Source organism: Rhinatrema bivittatum, chromosome 1 (assembly GCF_901001135.1).
Source record: "Rhinatrema bivittatum chromosome 1, aRhiBiv1.1, whole genome shotgun sequence".
Taxonomy (NCBI): domain Eukaryota; kingdom Metazoa; phylum Chordata; class Amphibia; order Gymnophiona; family Rhinatrematidae; genus Rhinatrema; species Rhinatrema bivittatum.
Window position 1 is genome coordinate 502,642,418 of NC_042615.1, and position 20,745 is coordinate 502,663,162.

The 20,745-nt window shown below is 51.6% G+C and overlaps 1 protein-coding gene across 3 annotated transcripts in view; it reads right to left on the reverse strand.

The window, feature by feature from the left end:
* LOC115095885 (deoxyribonuclease-1-like) overlaps positions 1-20,745 on the reverse strand; it is a 98,779-nt gene that overhangs the window by 15,854 nt on the left and 62,180 nt on the right. For all 3 annotated transcript variants that reach the window (XM_029610202.1, XM_029610183.1, XM_029610192.1), the window contains 3 exons: positions 14,226-14,312; positions 549-661; positions 98-210 (listed from right to left, as the gene is read on the reverse strand). In XM_029610202.1, the coding sequence (XP_029466062.1) occupies positions 98-210; positions 549-661; positions 14,226-14,312 (313 nt within the window). The remainder of the gene's footprint in view (positions 1-97; positions 211-548; positions 662-14,225; positions 14,313-20,745) is intronic.

A 20,745-nucleotide genomic window follows, 5' to 3' on the forward strand; every position in this document is an offset into this window, starting at 1 on the left:
GGATGCTACAGAAATATACATTATTAAGGATTTCACCTGACTTCCATCCTTCCCAGCAGAAGCAGGGGGTGTGCGATTATAGTGCATTCTGTCTTACCTGCACCTTGCAGCGCTTCTGGATGCTGAGGAATACATCGTAGAGTGCGTCTATCTCTTTTACGGCATCGCTGGGAGTCGTGTGCTGAGGGACCAGGATCAAGTCTTTAACGACTGAGGGGAGAACGTGAGATGGGGTAAGATCCTGGCACATCCAGTGCCTCTGCTTCCTGACACGTCCAGAGGTGCCATAGGAGGGGAAATGGAAAAAAAAAAAAAGATAGACCGGGAGCGGGCAAACCATTTTATGCTGCACAGTGCTTTGCCCAGTCGGAGTTCTGCAGGGAGGGGGCGGCAGCAAGCAAGAGCCGCTAATGTGACCCTGTGTAAAAAAAAATTGTTTGCCCATCCCTGACCTAAAGATTTTGATCTCTTAAATATCAGAATTCCCCAATGCAACCACTGACATTTCTCGCTGGTCAGTGACTCAGCAGCCTGGAACACGGGCTCACCTGTGGTTGGGAGATGGAAGTGGACGATGTAAGGCTCCCGAGCGAAGACATCCACACTTCCAGTCAGATTATCTTCATACTGGTAGGAATCCATCACTTTGGCTTTGTCTGACCTGGGGATAGTGAAAGGAGAGAGTGGCATGGGAGTGGGGGGGACCTTACCACACCATGCCGGGTGCAAGCCGGGGATTTACTCACATTCCCGTTGTTTTCTACCTCATTGCTCAGTTCCTCCCTCTCTCTCCCCTGTTGCAGCTTCTCTTCTAGCACCCGGGGGAAAAGAGAAGGGTCCCTCACCGCTGAGAAACCCCAGGGTGGGGCAGCCAGACCAGTGATCGTTACTGGGGGGACGTGGGAAAGTCAGTGCAAGCCCTTTCAAGGGATGTCATTCCTTAAAAGCAAACTACATTCCCCCTCCCCTTTCTTGCCTACAGATAAGAAAATTATTCCTCACGTGCTAATTTTCGTTCATGTAGTACCACGGATCAGTCCAGACAGTGGATTGTGTCCCCCTTCCAGCAGATGGAGACAGAGCAAAAACTGAAAGGACGGCCCCTTACAGGTTGGAGCGCCCTATGTGTCCCTTCAGTATCTAGAATATCAGAGCCAGAAAGCCCATGGTATGGATCAACTTGAAACCATAAACAGAAAACATGAACTTGAAACGTGAACCTGTAACGCTTAGAACTTGCAAAAAGAACTGACATACAGACTCATAGAGAAGAAGTGGAGCTGGGCTCAATCCAGAAAGAAAAAGGGAGGGCGTCTGGACTGATCCGTGGTACTACAGGAACGAAAATTAGCAGGTAAGGAATAATTTTCCTTTCCCTGTACGTACCCGGATCAGTCCAGACAGTGGGATGTACCAAAGCTTCCCTAAGTAGGGCGGGCCCTGGATAGCCCAGCACGAAGAACTTGCGCACCAAATGATCCAAACTGCGAAGAGGGAACATGTAGGTGATAGTGGCGCGCAAAGGTTTCCAGGTAGCTGCTCTACAGATTTCCTGAGCAGAAACAGAATAGCTCTCCGCCCAGGAGGTAGCTCGGGAGCAAAGAGAATGAGCCTTAATGCCTTCCAGAGGCGGACGCCCAGCCCCGATGTAGGCGGAAGAAATAAGTAAATTGGTTCTTACCTGCTAATTTTCGTTCCAGTAGTACTAAGGATCAGTCCAGAGAAGTGGGTTGTGTATCCCTACCAGCAGAGGGAGTGAGGGAACCAAAACTTTGGGCACTGCCATATATACAAGAGTGCCACCTGCAGTTAGCCAGTATTGACCTGTACCCAAGCCCATGAGTAACCTAAGAAAGAAGCAGTAGGTAGCCCCAAAAAACCCAAACAATCTTACTGCTCCAGATAAATTCAAAAAAACAACTGTGAAAAACTGCTCCAACAATCACACTTCAACGGAGCTTCAGAAGTAAATATAGGCCAACGCTAGCCCAGACAGTCTTTCGGAATCAGAAGTAAGAGGTGGGCCTCTGGACTGATCCTTAGTACAACTGGAATGAAAATTAGCAGGTAAGAACCAATTTTTTTTCCCCATTACGTACAGGATCAGTCCAGAGAAGTGGGATGTACCCAAGCCACCCTACACTGGGCAGGCACCTGAAAGACCCGCACGCAAGACCCCTGCACCAAAGGATGAGTCCTCCGGCGCCCTAACATCCAAACAGTAATGCTTGGTGAAGGAGTGAAGAGAAGACCACACTGCCGCCCTGCAGATCTCCTGCAGAGACAGTAATTGACACTCTGCCCAGGAAGTAGCCTGGGCTCTAGTAGAGTGAGCTCATATACCCAAGGGGGCTTGGCGACCTCGGATTATGTATGCCGAACAAATGGCTTCTCTTATCCAACGAGAAATGGTCACCTTCGACGCCTTATCACCTTTCTTGGAACCCCCAAAAAGAACGAACAAATGGTCAGAACTTCGGAAATCATTGGTAACCTCCAGATACCGTAACAAAATGCGCCGGACATCTAAGAGATGAAGCTCCCTATCCTGAGTTGAGTTATGGGACCAACGTGAAAACCCCGGCAACTCTACAGTCTGATTTACGTGAAACACTGTAACAACCTTAGGAACAAAGGATGCGACAGTGTGCAATGACACCTGGTCATCGGAAATCTGCAGAAAAGGATCTTGACACGATAGCGCCTGCAATTCTGAAATCCGCTGGGCCGAACAAATGGCCACTAAAAACACCATCTTCAACGTCAGATCCTTCAGAGAGGAGCGGCGAAGAGGCTCGAACGGAGCATCGCAAAACACTTGGAGCATTAAGTTCAGATTCCAGTCCGGGCAAACTCTGTTGATTGGTGGTCATAAATGCTTGACCCCCTTCAAAAAACGAGCAATGTCCGGGTGCACCGCCAAGGAATAGCCATTGAATCGGCCCCATAGGGCTCCAAGAGCCGCCACCTGCACCCGGAGAGAACTGAACGCCAAGCCCTTACTCAGTCCTTGCTGCAAAAAATCCAGTACCCGAGGGACACCGACCGATAATGGATCATAGTTTTGAAGGGAATACCATGACTCAAAAACCTTCCAGACCTGAACATAGGCTATAGAGGTGGACGGTCGTCGCGCCTGAAAGAGAGTGGAAATGACTTGTTCAGAGTAGCCCTTCAGACGTAAACATTGCCTCTCAAAAGCCAAGCCGCGAGAGAGACGCAATCCTCTCGGTCCGAGAAAATGGGTCCTTGCCGAAGAAGACACAGGAGATGGGCCAGCGGCAACGGCCCGTCGAGAGCCAAACGCACTAGATCCGCGAACCACGGCTTGCGCGGCCATTCTGGCGCCACCAATACCACCCGTCCTGGGTGTAGTTCTATGCGGCGAAGGAGCCGACCGATGAGAGGCCAGGGAGGAAAGACATACAGAAGGATTCCTGTGGGCCAAGGACACACGAGAGCGTCAATGCCCACCGATCCCTGCTCTCGACAACTGAAGAAGCGTTCTGTCTTCGCATTTGTCCGTGTCACCATGAGATCCAACTGAGGTACTCCCCATCTGGCGCAAATGCAGCTCCATGCGTCGGCCGACAGCTCCCACTCTCCTGGGTCGAGTTGGTGCCTGCTGAGAAAGTCCGCCTGAAGATTCTCCACTTCGGCAACATGGGACGCGGCGATGCCCTCAAGATGCCGTTCCGCCCAGGTGAATAACAGGCGTACCTCCAGTGCCACCTCGGGGCTGCGGGTGCCGCCTTGACGGTTGATGTACGCCACTGTCGTCGCATTGTCGGAGAAAACTCGCACCAGCGGCTGAATCCAGGGAAGGAAGACTTGCAAGGCTAGTCGCACCGCCCTTGTCTCAAGACGATTGATGGACCATGAACATTCCGTGACCAGAGACCTTGTGCTGATTTCCTCCCACACACCGCTCCCCACCCGGAGAGGCTGGCATCGGTGGAGATAATCAGCCAATTTGGGGTGTCCAAATCCACCCCCCCCCCCCCCCCCGCTCCAGATTGTCGTGCGACAGCCACCATGACAGACTGAGTCTGGACTCCCGAAGGAGAGGCATTGGTAGATGATATTGTTCAGACACTGGACTCCACCGAGCCAACAGTGCACGTTGTAGCGGCCGTAAGTGAGCAAATACCCAGGGAACTAACCCCAGGGTGGAAGCCATGGAACCCAGGACTTGAAGATGATGCCACACTGTGGGAGACCGCCTCCTCAACAGGGAGTAGATCTGGTCTTGCAACTTCATTATTCGATCTGCCGACAGAAACACTTTGCCTTGCAAGGTATCGAATCGAGCTCCTAGATAAACGAGCTCCTGAGTGGATTCCAATTGACTTTTCTGGATGTTGACCACCCATCCCAACGACCTCAATGTGGTCACCACTGTGTGGACCGACCTCTCGCATTCCTCTTGTGACTTTGCACAAATCAACCAGTCGTCCAGGTACGGATGAACCAAGATGCCTTCCTTCCGAAGGAATGCTGATATCATCACCATCACTTTCGTGAACATTCGGGGGGCTGTGGCGAGACCAAAAGGAAGGGCTCGAAACTGAAAATGTTGACCCAACACCTTGAAACGCAAGAACCTCTGGTGACATGGTTGGATAGGTAGATGAAGATACGCCTCCGTGAGGTCCAGGGATGCCAGAAATTCTCCTTTGCGAACCACTGCTATCACTGTGCACAAGGTCTCCATCCGGAAACGCGGTATGCAAAGGCAGCGGTTCACCTGCTGGAGGTTGAGGATGGGACAAAACGTGCCTTCCTTTTTGGAAACTACAAAATAAATCGAATAACGGCCCCGGCCCTGTTGCGCTTCTGGAACCGGAACAATCGCTCCAAGGTTGAGAAGTCGACGCAGAGTTACTCAGACCGCCTCGCACCTGTGGGGCGAGGCCACCCGGGACTCCACAAATACCTCCCGAATCGGCCACGAGAATTCCAAGGTGTAACCGTCCCTGATGACCTTCAAGACCCAGCGGTCTGATGTAATTCTTGCCCATTCCGTGTAAAACAGCAACATCTTATAAGAGACTTCACAATATAATGTAAATAATTAATCCTAACTGCTCGGTTATCTTACTCTAATTCTCTCCCCAGTTATATGATCCTTGTTGTAATGTAACTTTAAGATCTCTTTGCACTTGTTTATGTTCCATTTTTTGTTCACACCCCCTTGTTATATGTAAACCGGCATGATGTGGTTTCTAATCACGAATGCTGGTATAGAAAAACTCTAAATAAATAACTAAATAAATAAAAGTTGGATAATCTACCTCCGACAGCTTCGACGACGGAATGGGCGGTCGTGGCTTCATTGGGCAGTCTTGTTGCTGGAGGCCCCTTGTCACTCGGAGTCTCTCCCGGGTCGCCGACCCCCTCGAAAGGACTGCTGCTGACCTGTAGTCGGCTTAGAAGAGGTCGTGGACGTGTACCGACTAGTCCTGTAGCGACGGTTGTCCCGAAAACGAGATCGAGGTGGGAAGGACTTCCTTGACGATCTTCTGTCCTCAGGTAATCGGTTGCCCTTGGACTCCGCCAACAACTTTACCAGTTGGTCCAGTTCCTCCCCGAAAAGAAGCTGGCCTTTAAATGGCAGGTTGGATAGCCTGGATTTTGAGGACAAATTCGCCGCCCAGTTCCGTAGCCATAGGAGTTGTTGTGCGGAAACCATGGACACCATAGTCCTCACCGAGGTCCGCACCAGATCATAGAGTGCATCTGCTACATAAGCAATACTGGCCTCCAAACGGGCGGACTGCAACGCCCCGCTGTTGCCGGCGTCAGCACCGTCCCGAGTTTCCTGGACCCAACACAGGCACGCTCTCTGCATGAGACTAGCACAGATCGCCACGTGTAAACTCAGAGCTGAAACTTCAAAGGCCCGCTTCAACTGGATCTCCAGTTTGCGATCCTGTGCGTCCTTTAGCGCCGTCGCACCAGTCACCGGGATTGTGGTCTTCTTGGTGACCACTGAGACCGCAAAGTCCACCTTAGGAACCTTGAGCAAATCCAAAACGTCCGTGGACAGGGGATATAACTTCGCCATCGCTCTGCTGACCTTCAGTCCCGCATCGGGAGTTTCCCACTCCCTGTTCACCAACTTTCGAACTTTCTTCGGCAAAGGAAAGGCAGTAGTCGGACCTCTAATGCCATCTAGAAAAGGTTAACCCCCTCATTGTCCGATTCCTCTTGAGAAACTTTCAGCCCCAGCACTTCCAAAACTTGAGGAATAAGCGAATGGAGCTCATCCCGCTTAAACAGTCGGACCACACTGGGATCATCCCCTTCCGTCGACAGGGCCTCCGGGTCATTGGAAATATCTGTATCCACATCCGCTTGGTCCGGGTCTGTTGCCGGGACCACCCCCGTGGCCGGGGCTAAACCCGCTCCCGGGCTCGGACCCTGAGGAGCCTGTGCTCCCACGCCACTTGGATGGGACTGATCCCCGGAAGGGTGAGAAGAGCCTGCACCCAGAGGTATTTTCTCCGGTGGATGTCCTGTGCCCTCTTGTTGGCCAGGCCGTTTGACAGGCGCCCGCTGACGTGCCAAGTACACCTCATGCATGAGGAGTACAAATTCCAGGGTAAAACCCTCCGGTTTCCCCTCCACCCCCGAGGGGGGTACTGTGGTCACCATGTCAGCACTCCCTAAGGAGTCCGCCCCTATAGGGGCCAAAACGGGAGGAGCTTCCTCCACACATAAAGCCAGCTCTAAAAACACCTGCCCCTCCGCCCAAGAGGGTCCCTCCGACCCCAACGAGTTCCCCGACTCTGAGGCACAAGTGGGGCATAGAGAATCCGCATCCAGCACCTGTCCGTGTGTACCACACACGCGGCAGGACAGCGATTTCGAGCAGGGACCCATCGGGCAGGCGCGTCGCCACGAGGCGCGAAGAAAAAAACAAGGCCGCTAAAATCAAAACCCCGCTTGCCGCCACGACGCAGGAAAAAACCAGGCCTGAACAGAACCGGCAAACTACGGGTGAAGAAACGCAGCCGCGACGCGGGAAAAATAACCAGCGGCAGGGCTGAGGAAGTCGGTCCGAAATTTAGCGCCAAAATCTCCCCCACCACCCAGCTACGGGTCCCCGGCGCCGGCTGAAGAGAAAAAATACAAGCACCCGCGGCCGCGAACGAACCCTGGCCGGGTCAGAAACGTCAAACTCACCCCTGGGCCTTCGAAGTCCCCCGGAGCCCCGGGAGTGGAAGGACACCGTGCTACCAGGCTCCCGTCATGGTCACGACCCGATCCCCCTGTGCCGACTCCTTACCTCTGTTCCAAAGGCAGCCGGCCAGCGTCACAGAAAGAAAGTCTTTTTTTTTTTAAACTAAACTTTACTCTAAAACTGAAGCAGGGATCGAAGGAGCAGATGTAGCAGCAGCAGGGGGAAATAAACCAGGAGCCCCTGGAATTCCCCCACCGACCCGATGCAGGCGAGGCACAGGCAGGTATTCCCAATCCCCCGGACGCCCGACTTCCACTGAGGGATGGCCCACGAAGGTGCCTGACACCTCAGGAAGCGTTGCAAATGCAATAAAAAAATCTAACTACCTAAAAGAAAAGTAACTATAACAAAAAACTGCAGGAGTGTAAATCTACCCTCTGCTGGAGTCAGAGAAATACTGGCTAACTGTAGGTGGCACTCTTGTATATATGGCAGTGCCCAAAGTTTTGGTTCTCTGACTCCCTCTGCTGGTAGGGATACACAACCCACTTCTCTGGACTGATCCTGTACGTACTGGGAATGCATCTTTTAACCACCATGCAATGGTGGTCTTGGAAGCCTTGCATCCTTTCTTGGGTCTGCTCCATAGCACAAAGAGATGGTCCGTAAGGCGAAACGGATTAATCACATCTAAATAGCGCAAGAGGACCCTTTTCACGTCAAGGTGCTTGAGCTCTTGAGGACAATCACCTGGGAAGGATGGGAGCTCTACAGACTGATTCAGATGAAAAGCGGAAACCACCTTGGGTAAGAAAGCTGGGACCGTGTGTAACGAAACTCCCGAATCTGTGAAACGGAGGGAAGGCTCCCTAGATGACAAGGCTTGTAATTCCTATATGTGGTGAGCGGAACAGATGGCCATGAGGAACAGTGTCTTGAGAGTGAGGTCTTTGAGGGTGGCGCTGCGAAGAGGTTCAAACAGTGGGCCACCCAGGATCTAGAGGACCAAATTGAGATTCCAGGACAGACCCGACGAATGGAGCTGAGGCCAGACATGTTTCACTCCTTGCAAAAACCAGACAATGTCAGGGTGTGCTGAGAGACGAAGTCCATGAGATTGAGACACGAGGGCCCCAAAAGCCGCTACCTGGACCTTTAAGAAGTTGTAGGCCAGCCCCTTCTCCAAACCTTGCTGCAGGAAGGCGAGAATGTTGGAGATGGAAGCATGGCATGGAGAAACATGCAGGGTGAAACACCACGTTTCAAACACTTTCCATACACGAACATAAGCAATGGACGTAGATGGTTTTTGAGCCTAAAGTAGGGTGGAAATAACCTCGTCCGGGTATCCCCGCCGTCTCAACTGGCTCCGTTCAAAAGCAGGGGCAGATTGGCCTATCGGGGGATCAGGCATCCCCCAGTGGGCTGATCGCTCCAGTCACGTGGTCTGCCTTGCGCGACCGTGACAGAGCCGCGCTCGGCAGACCACGTGATGTGTCCTGGGCCGGCCTGGGTGGCGAATACCTGGGCCGGTCCGACTTCGTGAATCCGCCGCTGTTCAAAAGCCATGCCGCAAGACAAAAGCAATCTACCCGGTCGAAAAATACTGGTCCTTGACGGAGGAGGTTCGGAAGATGTCCCAGCCGTAGAGGGCCATCCACTGCCAAGTTGATCAGGTCCGCGAACCACGGCCTGCGAGCCCATTCTGGAGCTACCAGGATTACTGGACCCTGATGGAGTTCTATCCTCCGGAGGATCTTCCCCACCAGAGGCCATGGTGGGAACACGTAGAGCAAGAGATTCCGAGGCCATGGAAGGACCAGGGCATCTACGCCTTCTGCGCCGTGCTCTCTCTTGCGACTGAAGAAGCGCGCAACCTTCGTATTTCGTTGTGTGGCCATCAGATCTAGGTGGGGCGGTCCCCATCTTTGCACCAGAAGTTGCATTGCTTCTTCGGAGAGTTCCCACTCTCCCGGATCGAAGCGTTGACGACTTAAGAAGTCTGCTCGAACATTGTCCACCCCTGCGATGTGAGAGGCCGCCAGCCGGGAGCGATGAGACTCCGCCCATACCATCAACTTGTCGATCTCTTGGGAGACGTGCAGACTTCTTGTGCCGCCTTGGCAGTTGATGTATGCCACCATCGTCATGTTGTCTGAGAGAATTCGCTTCGCACGCCCTTGAAGTAAGGAAAGGAAATGTTTGAGTGCCAGACGGACCGCCCTGGTCTCCAGATGATTGATAGGCCAGGTCGCCTGGGTGGGTGACCATTGCCCCTGCATCGACTGTGACCCGCATACTGCTCCCCAGCCGGAGAGGCTGACGTCCGTGGTCACTATTATCCACTGAGGGATTTCCAGGTTCACTCCTTGCAATAGGTGATCCAGGCTGAGCCACCAGAGCAGGCTGTGTCTGGTCGACTCCGTAAGTGGAAGAGGGATATGGAACTCCCGCCACACAGGTTTCCAACGAGAGAGTAATGTCTTCTGGAGCGGACGCATCTGGGCAAAAGCCCACAGCACTAAGTCTATAGTTGACGCCATAGAACCCAGCAGTTGGAGGTAGTCCCAGGCAGTGGGTGGAGAGAGATCCCTGAAGCGTTGCAGTTGAGAAATAGGGAGTCCGCTCGATCCTGATGGAGGAAGACTTTCCCCTGTCTGGTGTTGAAGTGTGCGCCTAGGAAATCTATTGTTTGTGAAGGGGTAAGGTGACTCTTGGGAAGGTTGACAACCCAGCCTAGGGAACATAGGAGATGTAGCACCCGCTGGACGGCTTGTTGGTGAACATCCGTGGAGCTGTCGCTAGTCCGAACGGCAGAGCTTGGAATTGGAAATGCTGTCCCAGAATCTTGAAGCGAAGGAAGCGCTGATGTGACTGGAGGATAGGAATATGTAGATAAGCTTCCTTTAAGTCTAGGGAAGCTAGAAACTCTCCTTTGTGAACCGCCGTGATCACAGAGCATAAGGTTTCCATCCTGAAGTGTAGAATTTTGAGGGCCCTGTTGACCATCTTGAGGTCGAGGATAGGACAGAAGTCTTCTTTCTTGGGAACCACGAAGTATTTATTTATTTATTTAAAACATTTTCTATACCGGTGTTAGTGTGTACATCACATCGGTTTACATCGTAACAAAAGATTGGAAAATACATTTAACAGGGAGAAACATGGTAAGGGGCGTGAGCACGCAGAGAAAGGCATAGAAATATAGAGCAACTGGTAAGAGGTTCTGAACTTGAGTAACTATAGGTTCTTAGTGTAATTTCTTAACCAAGATCTATTGGTACATATCATGCTTGAAAATCTATTACTTAAAATTATATACATTAAGTTCAGGGGTACATAGGATTAAATTATAATGGTATTGGAGGTGATGGCGGGCTATGGGCTGGGGGAAGGCAGATTGTCGCTAGTCCGGGAAGGCCTTTGTAAATAGCCATGTTTTTAGTTTCTTTCTAAATTTTCACCAAGTTTTCACCAAGTAAACTTTCACCAAGTTTCACCAAGTAAACTTTCACCAAGCTTTCGGGGATTCCCCAGACAATCACTAGTTGCCCTTTCTCTTACTTGGACGATGGCCTTGATCTTCATGAACGATGACTAGAGACTAGAGCACCTCTAGGTTAAAGCACTCTTAAGCTTTAACCCGTATCCTCCATTGTATTTCTTAATTATTTCCACCTTTACTTCCTTCCAGCTATATAAGCTTCCAAGTTCCTTACCCTTGTTGAATGTAACTTGCCTTATTCATTTCCTTTTATTTAACTTTCTTAAGTTATGCTACAGTTATACCCTTGTTAAATGTAAACCGATCCGATATGGTTATTACTATGAAGGTCAGTATAAAAAAGTGTTAAATAAATAAATAAATAAATTTGAAATGGCAGGATTCAAGACGGACTGTTGGAGGCAGGGAGTTCCAGTGTGAGGGGTCTGCGATCGTGAGGGCACGTTCCCTTGTGGCGAATAGGCGTGCCATTTTTAGCGAGGGCACATGAAGGGATCCTTTGTTGATTGCTCTAGTGGGACAGAATAGTGGGATGGAATAGTGGCCTGACCCTTGTTCCGACAAGGGTACCGGGATGATGGCCCCCCAAGCCCAGGAGCCGGACCAGCCTGTGACTCACTATATCCTGCTTTTTCACCGGACCACAGGGGGAGAAGATGAATCGGTCTCTTAGGCGTCGAGCAAATTCTAACGCGTAGCCGTATTTTAAGATATCCAGGACCCACTGGTCTGAGGTGATCTTGACCCACTCCTCGTAGAAAAGGGACAGCCGTCCACCTATCCTGGGGGTGGAGGAATGGGCCAGCAAGATTTCATTGTGTGGACTTGGCAGCCCCTTAGGAAGGGCTGTACCTGGACTGTCTGCGACTACGAAAGGAATGAGACCAGGACTGTGACCGGGATGAGGCATTTCTCTGCGGAGCTGGTCTGGACTGATGAAAATGACGCTGACCTCTGAAGCGGTAACGCATGGAGCCGAAAGTCCTGGAGCCCCGAGGCCGGTCTTCGGTTAACTTATGCACTTTATTCTCCCCAAGGGACTGTATGAGTTGTTCCTGCTCGTCTCCAAAAAGCAATTTTCCTTTAAAAGGCAAAGAGCCCTGTCTAGCTTTGGAAGAAGAATCCGCCGCCCAATTGCAGAGCCAAAGCAGGCGTCGAGCGGAGACGGCAGAGGCCATAGTTCTGGCCAGGACTTGGAGAAGATCATAGAGAGCATCCGCCCCATATGCCATTGCCGCCTCCAGGCGGTCCGCTTGTCTTGCTTCTTCAGGAGGAAGCTCTTGAGCACCAAGTAATTGTTGCATCCAACGAAGCCCTGCTCGTTGCATGAGAGAGCTGCAGACCGCCGCACGGACCCCCAGAGCCGAAACTTCGAAGATCCTCTTCAAATACACCTCAAGCTTGTGATCTTGGGTGTCTTTTAGCGCGGTGCCACCCGTGACCGGGATAGTTGTCCTTTTTGTGACTGTGGACACCAAAGCATCAACGTTGGGCACCTTGAGGAGATCCAAAGAGTCCTCGGGAAGTGGGTAAAGTTTGTCCATTGCCCTGCCGACCCAGAGGGAGCCATCAGGAACTTCCCACTCTCTTGACAACAACTGAAGTAGCCTGTGATGAAAAGGAAAAGTTTTTGCGGGGGTCCGAAGGCCCGCCAAGAGAGGGTCCCCCTTTCGCCTAGTCTCACTGGGCCCCGCAGGTTCCTGTGGGGCTTCAATGTCTAGTTCTTCAAGGACTTGTGGAATGAGCGGGTCCAATTCATCCCTCTGAAAGAGTCTTAAAACTCGTGGGTGATCCCCTTCCAGTAGCGGTACCAGGTCTCCAAGTCTGGGTCCGGATGTTGGAGGAGGAGGGGGTCGGGGTTAGCCGGTTGGGGGGCCACTCGCACCCGAGAAGGGCAAGGAATTCCCGGAGGTTGTGAGCTCCCTGTGGTGCCTGTCCCTGGAGGAGCCGGAGGATCAGGTATCTGAGCAAGATCTGGTACATCCCCATTCCCTTGGAGTCTAGGAATTTTTGGGGGAGGGGTAGCTGCTGAATCCTAGGAGAGCCTTGCCAAGTATGCACTATGCATGAACAAAATAAATTCTGTTGAAAACGGCCCCGGGGGGGCAGCGGGAGGGACCCCATTAACCTGTCCCACGATGGAATTATGAGGAGCAGGGCTTGTCGGCGTCAGAATTGGATGGGGGGGGGGGGGGCGAGGAACCAGAGTCATCGAGGAAATCAGGAGGCACAAGAGCAGGCAGCTCCGAAATCAAAATGGCCACCATTCCTTCTTCAGAACGGGACGGAGCCGGCCTCCCCGAGGGCGGGCACACAGAAGCTAGCGAAATCGGATGGCCCCCCAATCTAGACTATCCCTCCCCGCCGGGGAGGCAGCTCGAGCAGAGGCCCTCGTGGGAGAGTCGCCCAGACTCCCCGCAGGCTGCACATCGCGTCGAATGCAGCATGGGAGAGTGAAAAATAGCTCTCCCGGAGGCTGTCAGCAGCAATATGTACAAGAGCTGAACAGAGGAATGGCGCCTCTCTGTCTACACAGCCCGAGGAAGCGACATCTCAGGGCGGGCTGCTGAGGGGGGAAAAGGTTGGAGCCACCAACATTCACCCAGAAAACAGCTGTGCAAGACGCTAAAAAAAAGGAAAGTACAGAAAATAACACTTACCCCCAAAAACAGACAGGGAAGGAACCATAAGAAACTGTCCTATCAAGTTCTGCCTGCAAGTCCAGGAATGATTGGGAGAAGTGAGAAATTTAGTCTTGTATTTTTTTTTTTAAGTTGATCCATAGCAGAAAAGTAAGAAATATAGAATGTAGTAAACAATGCTGGGGAGCCGTAGGTGTCCCCTGCCATCTGCTGGAGTCAGAGAAAATACTGAAGGGACACAGAGGGCGCTCCAACCTGTAAGGTTTTTGCTCTGACTCCATCTGCTAGAAGGGGGACACAACCCACTATATGGACTGATCCGGGTACGTACAGGGAACTTCTATAATACTTTTTCCTATATAGACAGCACCAAACAACATAATTCACTTGGTTAGACTATCCCCATCCCAAACAGCCGATAGTCCCAGGATAGCCACTTAGCCTCCAATCGGAGATAAAGTGCCACATTTTTGGCCTCAAGTTCACTTTATTTGTATTATATGTTTTGCTCTCGCAATATTGTAAACTTCTGTTGACACTCAATAAAAAGTTTCAAATTAAAAAAAAAAGGTAATTATTTTGCTCCTTCCAGTGCACATTTGTGGTGGACCACACAGAATGTTTACTACCATTCCCCCCCCCCCCCCACCTCCATCTGCCATCACCCTCATCCCCTGAAGTGTCCTGCCAATCAGCGCTTTGAACATCAGACCCTCCTTCCCCTGTATGGGTGCAGGAAGGCCGTGCAACTCTTTGAAGGGGAATGAACCCTTGTGAAACAAGGCCTTGCCTGTTTTAGAGGTGTGTTTTTTATATCCTTTATTGCGCAGTTTCATTCTAGCTTTTAGCAATGTAAGCCTGTGTGTGAGGCACGGCCCTCCCCATTTCTCACCTGTAAATAAAGACATATTTTTCCAGGTATTTGTTCCTGCCCAGTGGGCCGCTGCTGATGTACGCGAATAGCTCTGACCCTTGAATCCTGCCAAAGGAGAGTGGGAAAGAGCAGAAGAGTCACTGTTTTGATCAGTTTGTCAGGAGAATAGTGGATGCCTGGAAAACTCTCCCAGAGGAGGTGACAGAGGAAAAAACAGTAACAGAATTCCAAAAGGCTTGAGATAAACAGAGAGGATCCCTAAGTAGCAAGAGAATGGAAATGAAGCACAGAGGTAACTTGCACAGAGTGACAGTTACAGCCCAAAACAGCAGAGATTTGACTGCAGTGCACTTCCTAGAAGGCATGGAGGTACCTGCCCAGAGCAGCAGATACAACCCTAAACAGCAGTGGTACGATGCCATCAAATCCATGAGAAAGCATGGGCATAATCTGCACAGAGCAGCAGTTACAATTCAAAAAGGTTGGTGAGGGACATGGGCAAAGGAAGAGTGAATGTTAAGTTCCATATGGAAATTTGTATATACATCTACCTAAAATAGATAAATTACCTCTGGAATTGGCCTTTATCTGCTGTCATTTACTATGAGGTCCATATTCAGTAAGTCTATGAGTGGACAAATTATCTGGCTAAGTTAGACGGATAACTTGTCCCATATATTCAGTGGGAAAAAAGGAAAATTGGTTCTTACCTGCTAATTTTTGTTCCTGTAATACCCACAGGTCAGTCCAGACAAGTGGGTTTATTCATCCCTACCAGCAGATGGAGGTAGAGGACAAAACTTTAGGCACTGCTACATATCTGAGAGTGCCACCTGCAGTCCCTCAGTATTGACCTGTATCCAAGCCAAGATAACTTAACAACAGGGCGAACTAAGCCCTTGAGATGGATACCCCTGAACTGGATAGCCACCAACCAAAGTAAACATTGAAACTCTAGAATACGTTAATGTCAATAGGTCTTTAACAACATCTTCGTATGAGCCCAAAAGGCCCAGCAGCAGAACAAGCAGTTTTTCGGCATAGTTCCCAAAGGTGGGACTCTGGACTGATCTGTAGTATTACAGGAACGAAAATTAGCAGGTAAGAACAATTTTCCTTTCCTGAACATACCCAGATCAGTCTAGACAAGTGGGATGTACCAAAACCCCCTTATATCGGGCGGGAACCTGAAAGACCCGCTCTCAGTACACTCTCACCAAAAGGAGTCGCCTCTGGGGCGCACACATCCAAATGGTAATGCTTGGTGAAAGTGTGAAGCGAAGACCAGACCGGGGCCTGACATATCTCCTGGGGAGATACCAGTTGGCACTTGGCCCAAGATGCTGCCTGAGCACGAGTAGAATGAGCCTTAAACTTCACCGGCACTGCACGGCCCTTGGAAACATAGGCGGAGGAAATCTTTCAACCAGCGAGCTAAAGAAGCCTTAGACGCCTTCTCTTCCTTTTTTGGTTCCCTGAAGAGCACAAATAAACGATCAGAGAGACGGAAAGAGTTGGTAACCTTCAAATAATGCAATAGGGTGTGCACACATCTAAAAGATGGAGATTTCTACTCAGAGAAAGATCATGAGACCAGTCTGGAAAACCTGGCAACTCAGCAGTCTGATTCACATGAAAGGCAGAAACCACCTTAGGCAGGAACGAAGGCACTGTCCATAAAGAAACCTTGTCAGGCGAAATCCGCAGAAAGGGATCACGGCAAGAAAGAGCTTGAAATTCAGAGATCCTCCTAGCTGAGCAAATGGCCACCAAAAAGACAGTCTTCAAGGTAAGGACCTTTAAAAATACTCGACCCAACAGTTCAAAGGGATCCTCGCAGAGGACCCGCAACACCAAATTGAGATTCCATTCTGGACACACGTTCCGAAGAGGGGGACAGAGATGTTTAACACCCCTCAGAAAACGTACCACATCAGGATGGGAAGCCAAAGCCTTGCCCTGCATCTTCCCCCTGAGGCAACCCAAGGCCGAAACTTGGACTCTAAGTGAACTATGAGCCAATCCTTTGGACAAGCCCTTCTGCAAGGACAAAATGTGCGGAACAGAAACCATCAGAGGATCTAGACCCTGTTACCGAAACCAGGTCTCAAAAACTTTCTATACTCTGGAATTGGCAAGGGAAGTAGCTGGTTGCCTAGCCTGAAGAAGGGTAGCAATAACCAGACCCAAATACCCCTTCAGATGCAATTGCCGCCTCTCAAAATCCAGGCCGCGAGACAAAAGCGATCCGCCCGATCTGACAATATGGGACCTTGACGCAGCAGACCCTGCAAGTGAGCTAGACACAGGGTCTCGTCCACCGCCAGATGTATCAGATATGCAAACCACGGGCAGAGCAGCCATTCCAGCGCTACTAGCAGCACCGTACCTGGATGAGCCTCTATTCGCCTGAGCACCCAAGCTATGAGGGGCCACAGAGGGAAGACATAAAGAAGGATTACGGATGATCACGGGCACACTAGAGCCTCCGGTGGCTGAAGAACTTCTCCGTCTTGGCGTTGACTCTTGTCACCCTGAGGTTCAGCTGAGGGGTCCCCCAACGGGCGCAGATATGATTTCAGGCTTCCGGGGACAATTCCCACTCCCCCAGGTCCAACTGCTGTCGGCTGAGATAGTCCGCTTGGACATTGTCCACTCCTGCGACATGAGAGGCAGCAATACCTTCGAGATGGAGTTCTGCCCACACGAACAATAACAAAGCCTCCCGAGCCTTGGCAGGATTCTTGGTTTCCCCCTGGCGATTGATATAGGCCACAGTCGTCTCGATGTCCGAAAATACTCTCACCATACAATCGCGGACCAAGGGTAGAAACACTTGAAGGGCTCTGTGCACCATCCTTGTCTCCAACTGATTGATGGACCACGACCATTCCGACACAGACCGGAAGCCCTGCGCTGACTTGCCCAGGCACACCACGCCCCAGCCCTGGAGACTGGCATCCATGGTGACTACCACCCAATCCAGGACTTGAAGGGATATTCTCTTCTCCAGATTGCTCCTTGTCATCCACCACGCCAGACTGGATCTGGCTTCCTTTGAAAGGGGCAGTGGCAGAAAGTACTGTTCCGACAGGGGGCTCCAGCGAGACAACACCACTTTCTGCAGGGGGCGCACATAAGCAAACGCCCAAGGCACCAGTTCCAATGTCAACGACATCGATCCCAGGAACTGCAAATAGTCCCAGACTTTGGGAACAGCCAGGCGAAGCAAACGAGCTATCTGAGCTTGAATCTTGACCACCCTATCGGCAGTGAGGAACACTGTTCCCTGCTGCATGTCAAATTGGGCGCCCAAGTATTCCAGGCACTAAGAAGGCACTAAGTGACTCTTTGGTAGATTGATGATCCATCTCAGCGACTCCAGGAGAGAACTCACTCGGAGTATCGACTGTGCGCACTCTTCCTGTGACTTCGCCCTGATGAGCCAGTCATCCAGATAAGGGTGCACCAAAACCCTGTCCTGTCTCAGAGCTGCCATGACAGCCACCATCACTTTCGTGAAGATCCGAGGAGCCGTGGCAAGGCCAAAGGGAAGGGCCCGAAACTGAAAATGCTGATCTAGCACCTCGAACTGGAGAAACCTCTGGTGGTCCTGTCGAAAAAGGATGTGTAGATAGGCCTTGGTGAGATCCATAGACGCCAAAACTCTCCTTTTCGGACTGCCGCAATCATGGGACGTAACGTGTCTATCCGAAATCGTGGTAATTTCAAACTCCGGTTGGACCTCCAAAAGGTCAAGATGGGTCGAAAGGACCACGAAATAAATGGAGTACCTTCCATGTCCTTGTTCCAGAACCGGGACTACAGCCTCTAGGCTTAACAAACTTTGAAGGGTCTCCTGGATTGCTACTCGCTTGCTTTGGGAAAGATAGCGCAACTTCAGAAAGACCGACCAGAGAGAGTGAGAAAACTCTAAGGCGTAACCTTCCCTGACAACTTCTAGCACCCACTAATCAGAGGTGATCTTGGTCCATTCCTTGTAAAAATGCGACAGCCTGCCCCCGATCGCCGAAGATGAGGAGTGTACCTGCCTGACTTCATTGGGAAGATTTGATTCCGCCCACTCCCTGAGTAGGTCTGCCTCTAGAAGCCTTTCCGGAACCTCAAAAGCACTGATGCCTCCTTGATGATTGCCTCATCGAAGAGGACACAGCTGATCTTCCAGAGCAGAAGAATCTCGACTCATGAAACTGCGGTCGAGAGGAGAAAGGCTTCCGTGTCGACTTCTTATCTTCCGGCAGTCTGTTGTCTTTGGTTTCCCCTAAGGATTTCATAAGCTGGTCGAGGTCCTCCCCGAACAAAAGCCTGCCCTTAAAGGGAAGGTTACATAACTGCGACTTAGATGAGAGGTCCGTCGACCAATTATGCAGCCACAATAGCAGTCTTGCCGCCACCACAGAAACCATGCCACGTGCTATGGTCCGCATGAGGTCATATAAGGCAATGGCCACATAAGTAACCCCCTGCCTCAAGGCGGGTCACCTGGGCCAAGGACATCGTCCCAGTGGAAGATTGCTCCTGAGGCTTCTAGATCCAACTCAAACAGGCTCGCTGCATCAGGCTGGCACAGAGCACCGCTCGGAGCCCCAGAGCAGACACCTCAAAAACCTGCTTGAGCTGCATTTCCAATTTCCGATCCTGAATGTCCTTCAGAGCAGCTGTGCTGGCGACCGGAACTGTGGTCTTCTTGGTGACCACCAAAACTGCAGCATCCACCTTCAGGGTCCTGAGGGTATCCAAATGGTCCTGTAGCAATGAATAAAGCTTTACCATCGCTCTTCCTACTTTCAAGCTGGAGTCTGGAGAGTCCCATTCATGGCTGATCAGCTTCTGGATCTTCTTAGGAATGGGGAAGGCACTGGGAGGGCTCCATAGGCTGTCCAACACCAGATTGACCCCTCATTATCAGAGTCCTCCAGAGAGAGCTTAACCCCCAATTCCTCCAGCACCTGGGGGGAATAAGCGGGTGCAGCTCCTCCCTCTTGAACAGGTGGATTACCAGAGGGTCATCGCCTTCCACTTCAGGGCCCTAAAAGGCACCCTGATCTTCCTTAGGGTCATCCGGGTCCTGGGGAGTGCCCCCCATCTGGGTCTGCATCCAGATCTGCCGCCGGAAACAAACCACCCTCACCCTGAGGGTCATCTGAATCCTCAGAATCCCTGAGGTCTAAGTCCAGACGCGCTGGGCGGGCCCCCTGAAGCTGGCCCCGCGACCCCACAGAACTCTTAGGGATTCCCCTCGGCCTCTTAGCAGAGGCCTCAGGGCTGTCCTTAAATCGCCGCTTACCCGCTTCCTGAGCCAGGAAGGCCTCGTGGAGTAAGAGGACGAATTCGGGCAAAAAGTCCCCTGGGTCCCCCAAGGGCCTTTCTGGGCTGCTGGGTCCTGACCCCGGCAGTCTATCCAGACATTGCTGAACCGTGTGGGAAAGGGGGGGGGAGAGTCCCCAGAGCCCTGGGGTTGAGCCCTCTTACCCAGGTCCCCTTCCACGGGGGAAGGACCGCATTCTTGTGGCCCCCCCACCACCGCTGCAGACCGCGAGGCTCTCCGTGATTTTATAGGCTTGGCAGAAGCACACTCCCCCTCACAGCACAAACCGTGCAGAGGGAAAGAGAATTAAGATATGCGGAACACATTCCGCAGGACCAGCAGGTCTCCACTAGCGGCCGGTCTGTCATTGGGCCTAAAAAAAGCACCCCCCGCAAATTTCATGGGGGGAGGGGCTTGCCACACGGTTGCCGCCGGTGCAGGAGAGAGAGGGCGGACTGCCGCAAAATGCTCCTGCCAGTGCGAAAGTGCTGAAGCCGTGGGAAAACACGCGCAAGGTCACCGCTGCACAGGGAACCGTGTAAGAGACATTCCCCCAATCCAGGGGCACACTCCTACCACCTTAGGCACCGAGCCTCCCTCCCTGCACAGCTCAATGCCTCCGGGGCCGACCCCTGATAATCCCGCTGAGTAGGCCGCCTGACAGGCTGCTCAGACACTAAGTCTGGGCTGCCGCTGCTGCTGAGCCTCTCAAAAAAATTTTTTTTTAAAGGAACAGCATAAAATATGTGTGGTGTATTCTTCCAGGGCAGCTTCTAACAGAAGCTGCGTGGGAGCGCTCTGGGAGTTGGTAAGGGCCTATCCTGGTCCCAACAAAGATTTGTTTTTAGAGTTCAGGAGGATTGGGGGGGGGGGGGGGGGTAGGATCTGACGGCAGCTGCACATTCAATATTGATTGAATAAGGGGATAGGGGTGGGAGGCACTTGTAGACATCGGAGCAATTTTAACATTTAGAAAGGGATGTGGGGTGGGGGCTGCACGGCTCGACAGGGCTATCGATTAAATTTGGTGGGTGGGGAGAGAGCGGGGGAAGGGAGGAAATCAGGGCGCAGGTCCCTTTACTTTTTTTTTTTTAATTTCCCAGCACTACTTAACTGGCAATCTTTTAAAGATGTCTGGTTTAGTAGGAAGCTATCCGGTCACAGAAAGCCAGACTTAAGTGAAAATCGGCTAGGTTAGGTGGACACATT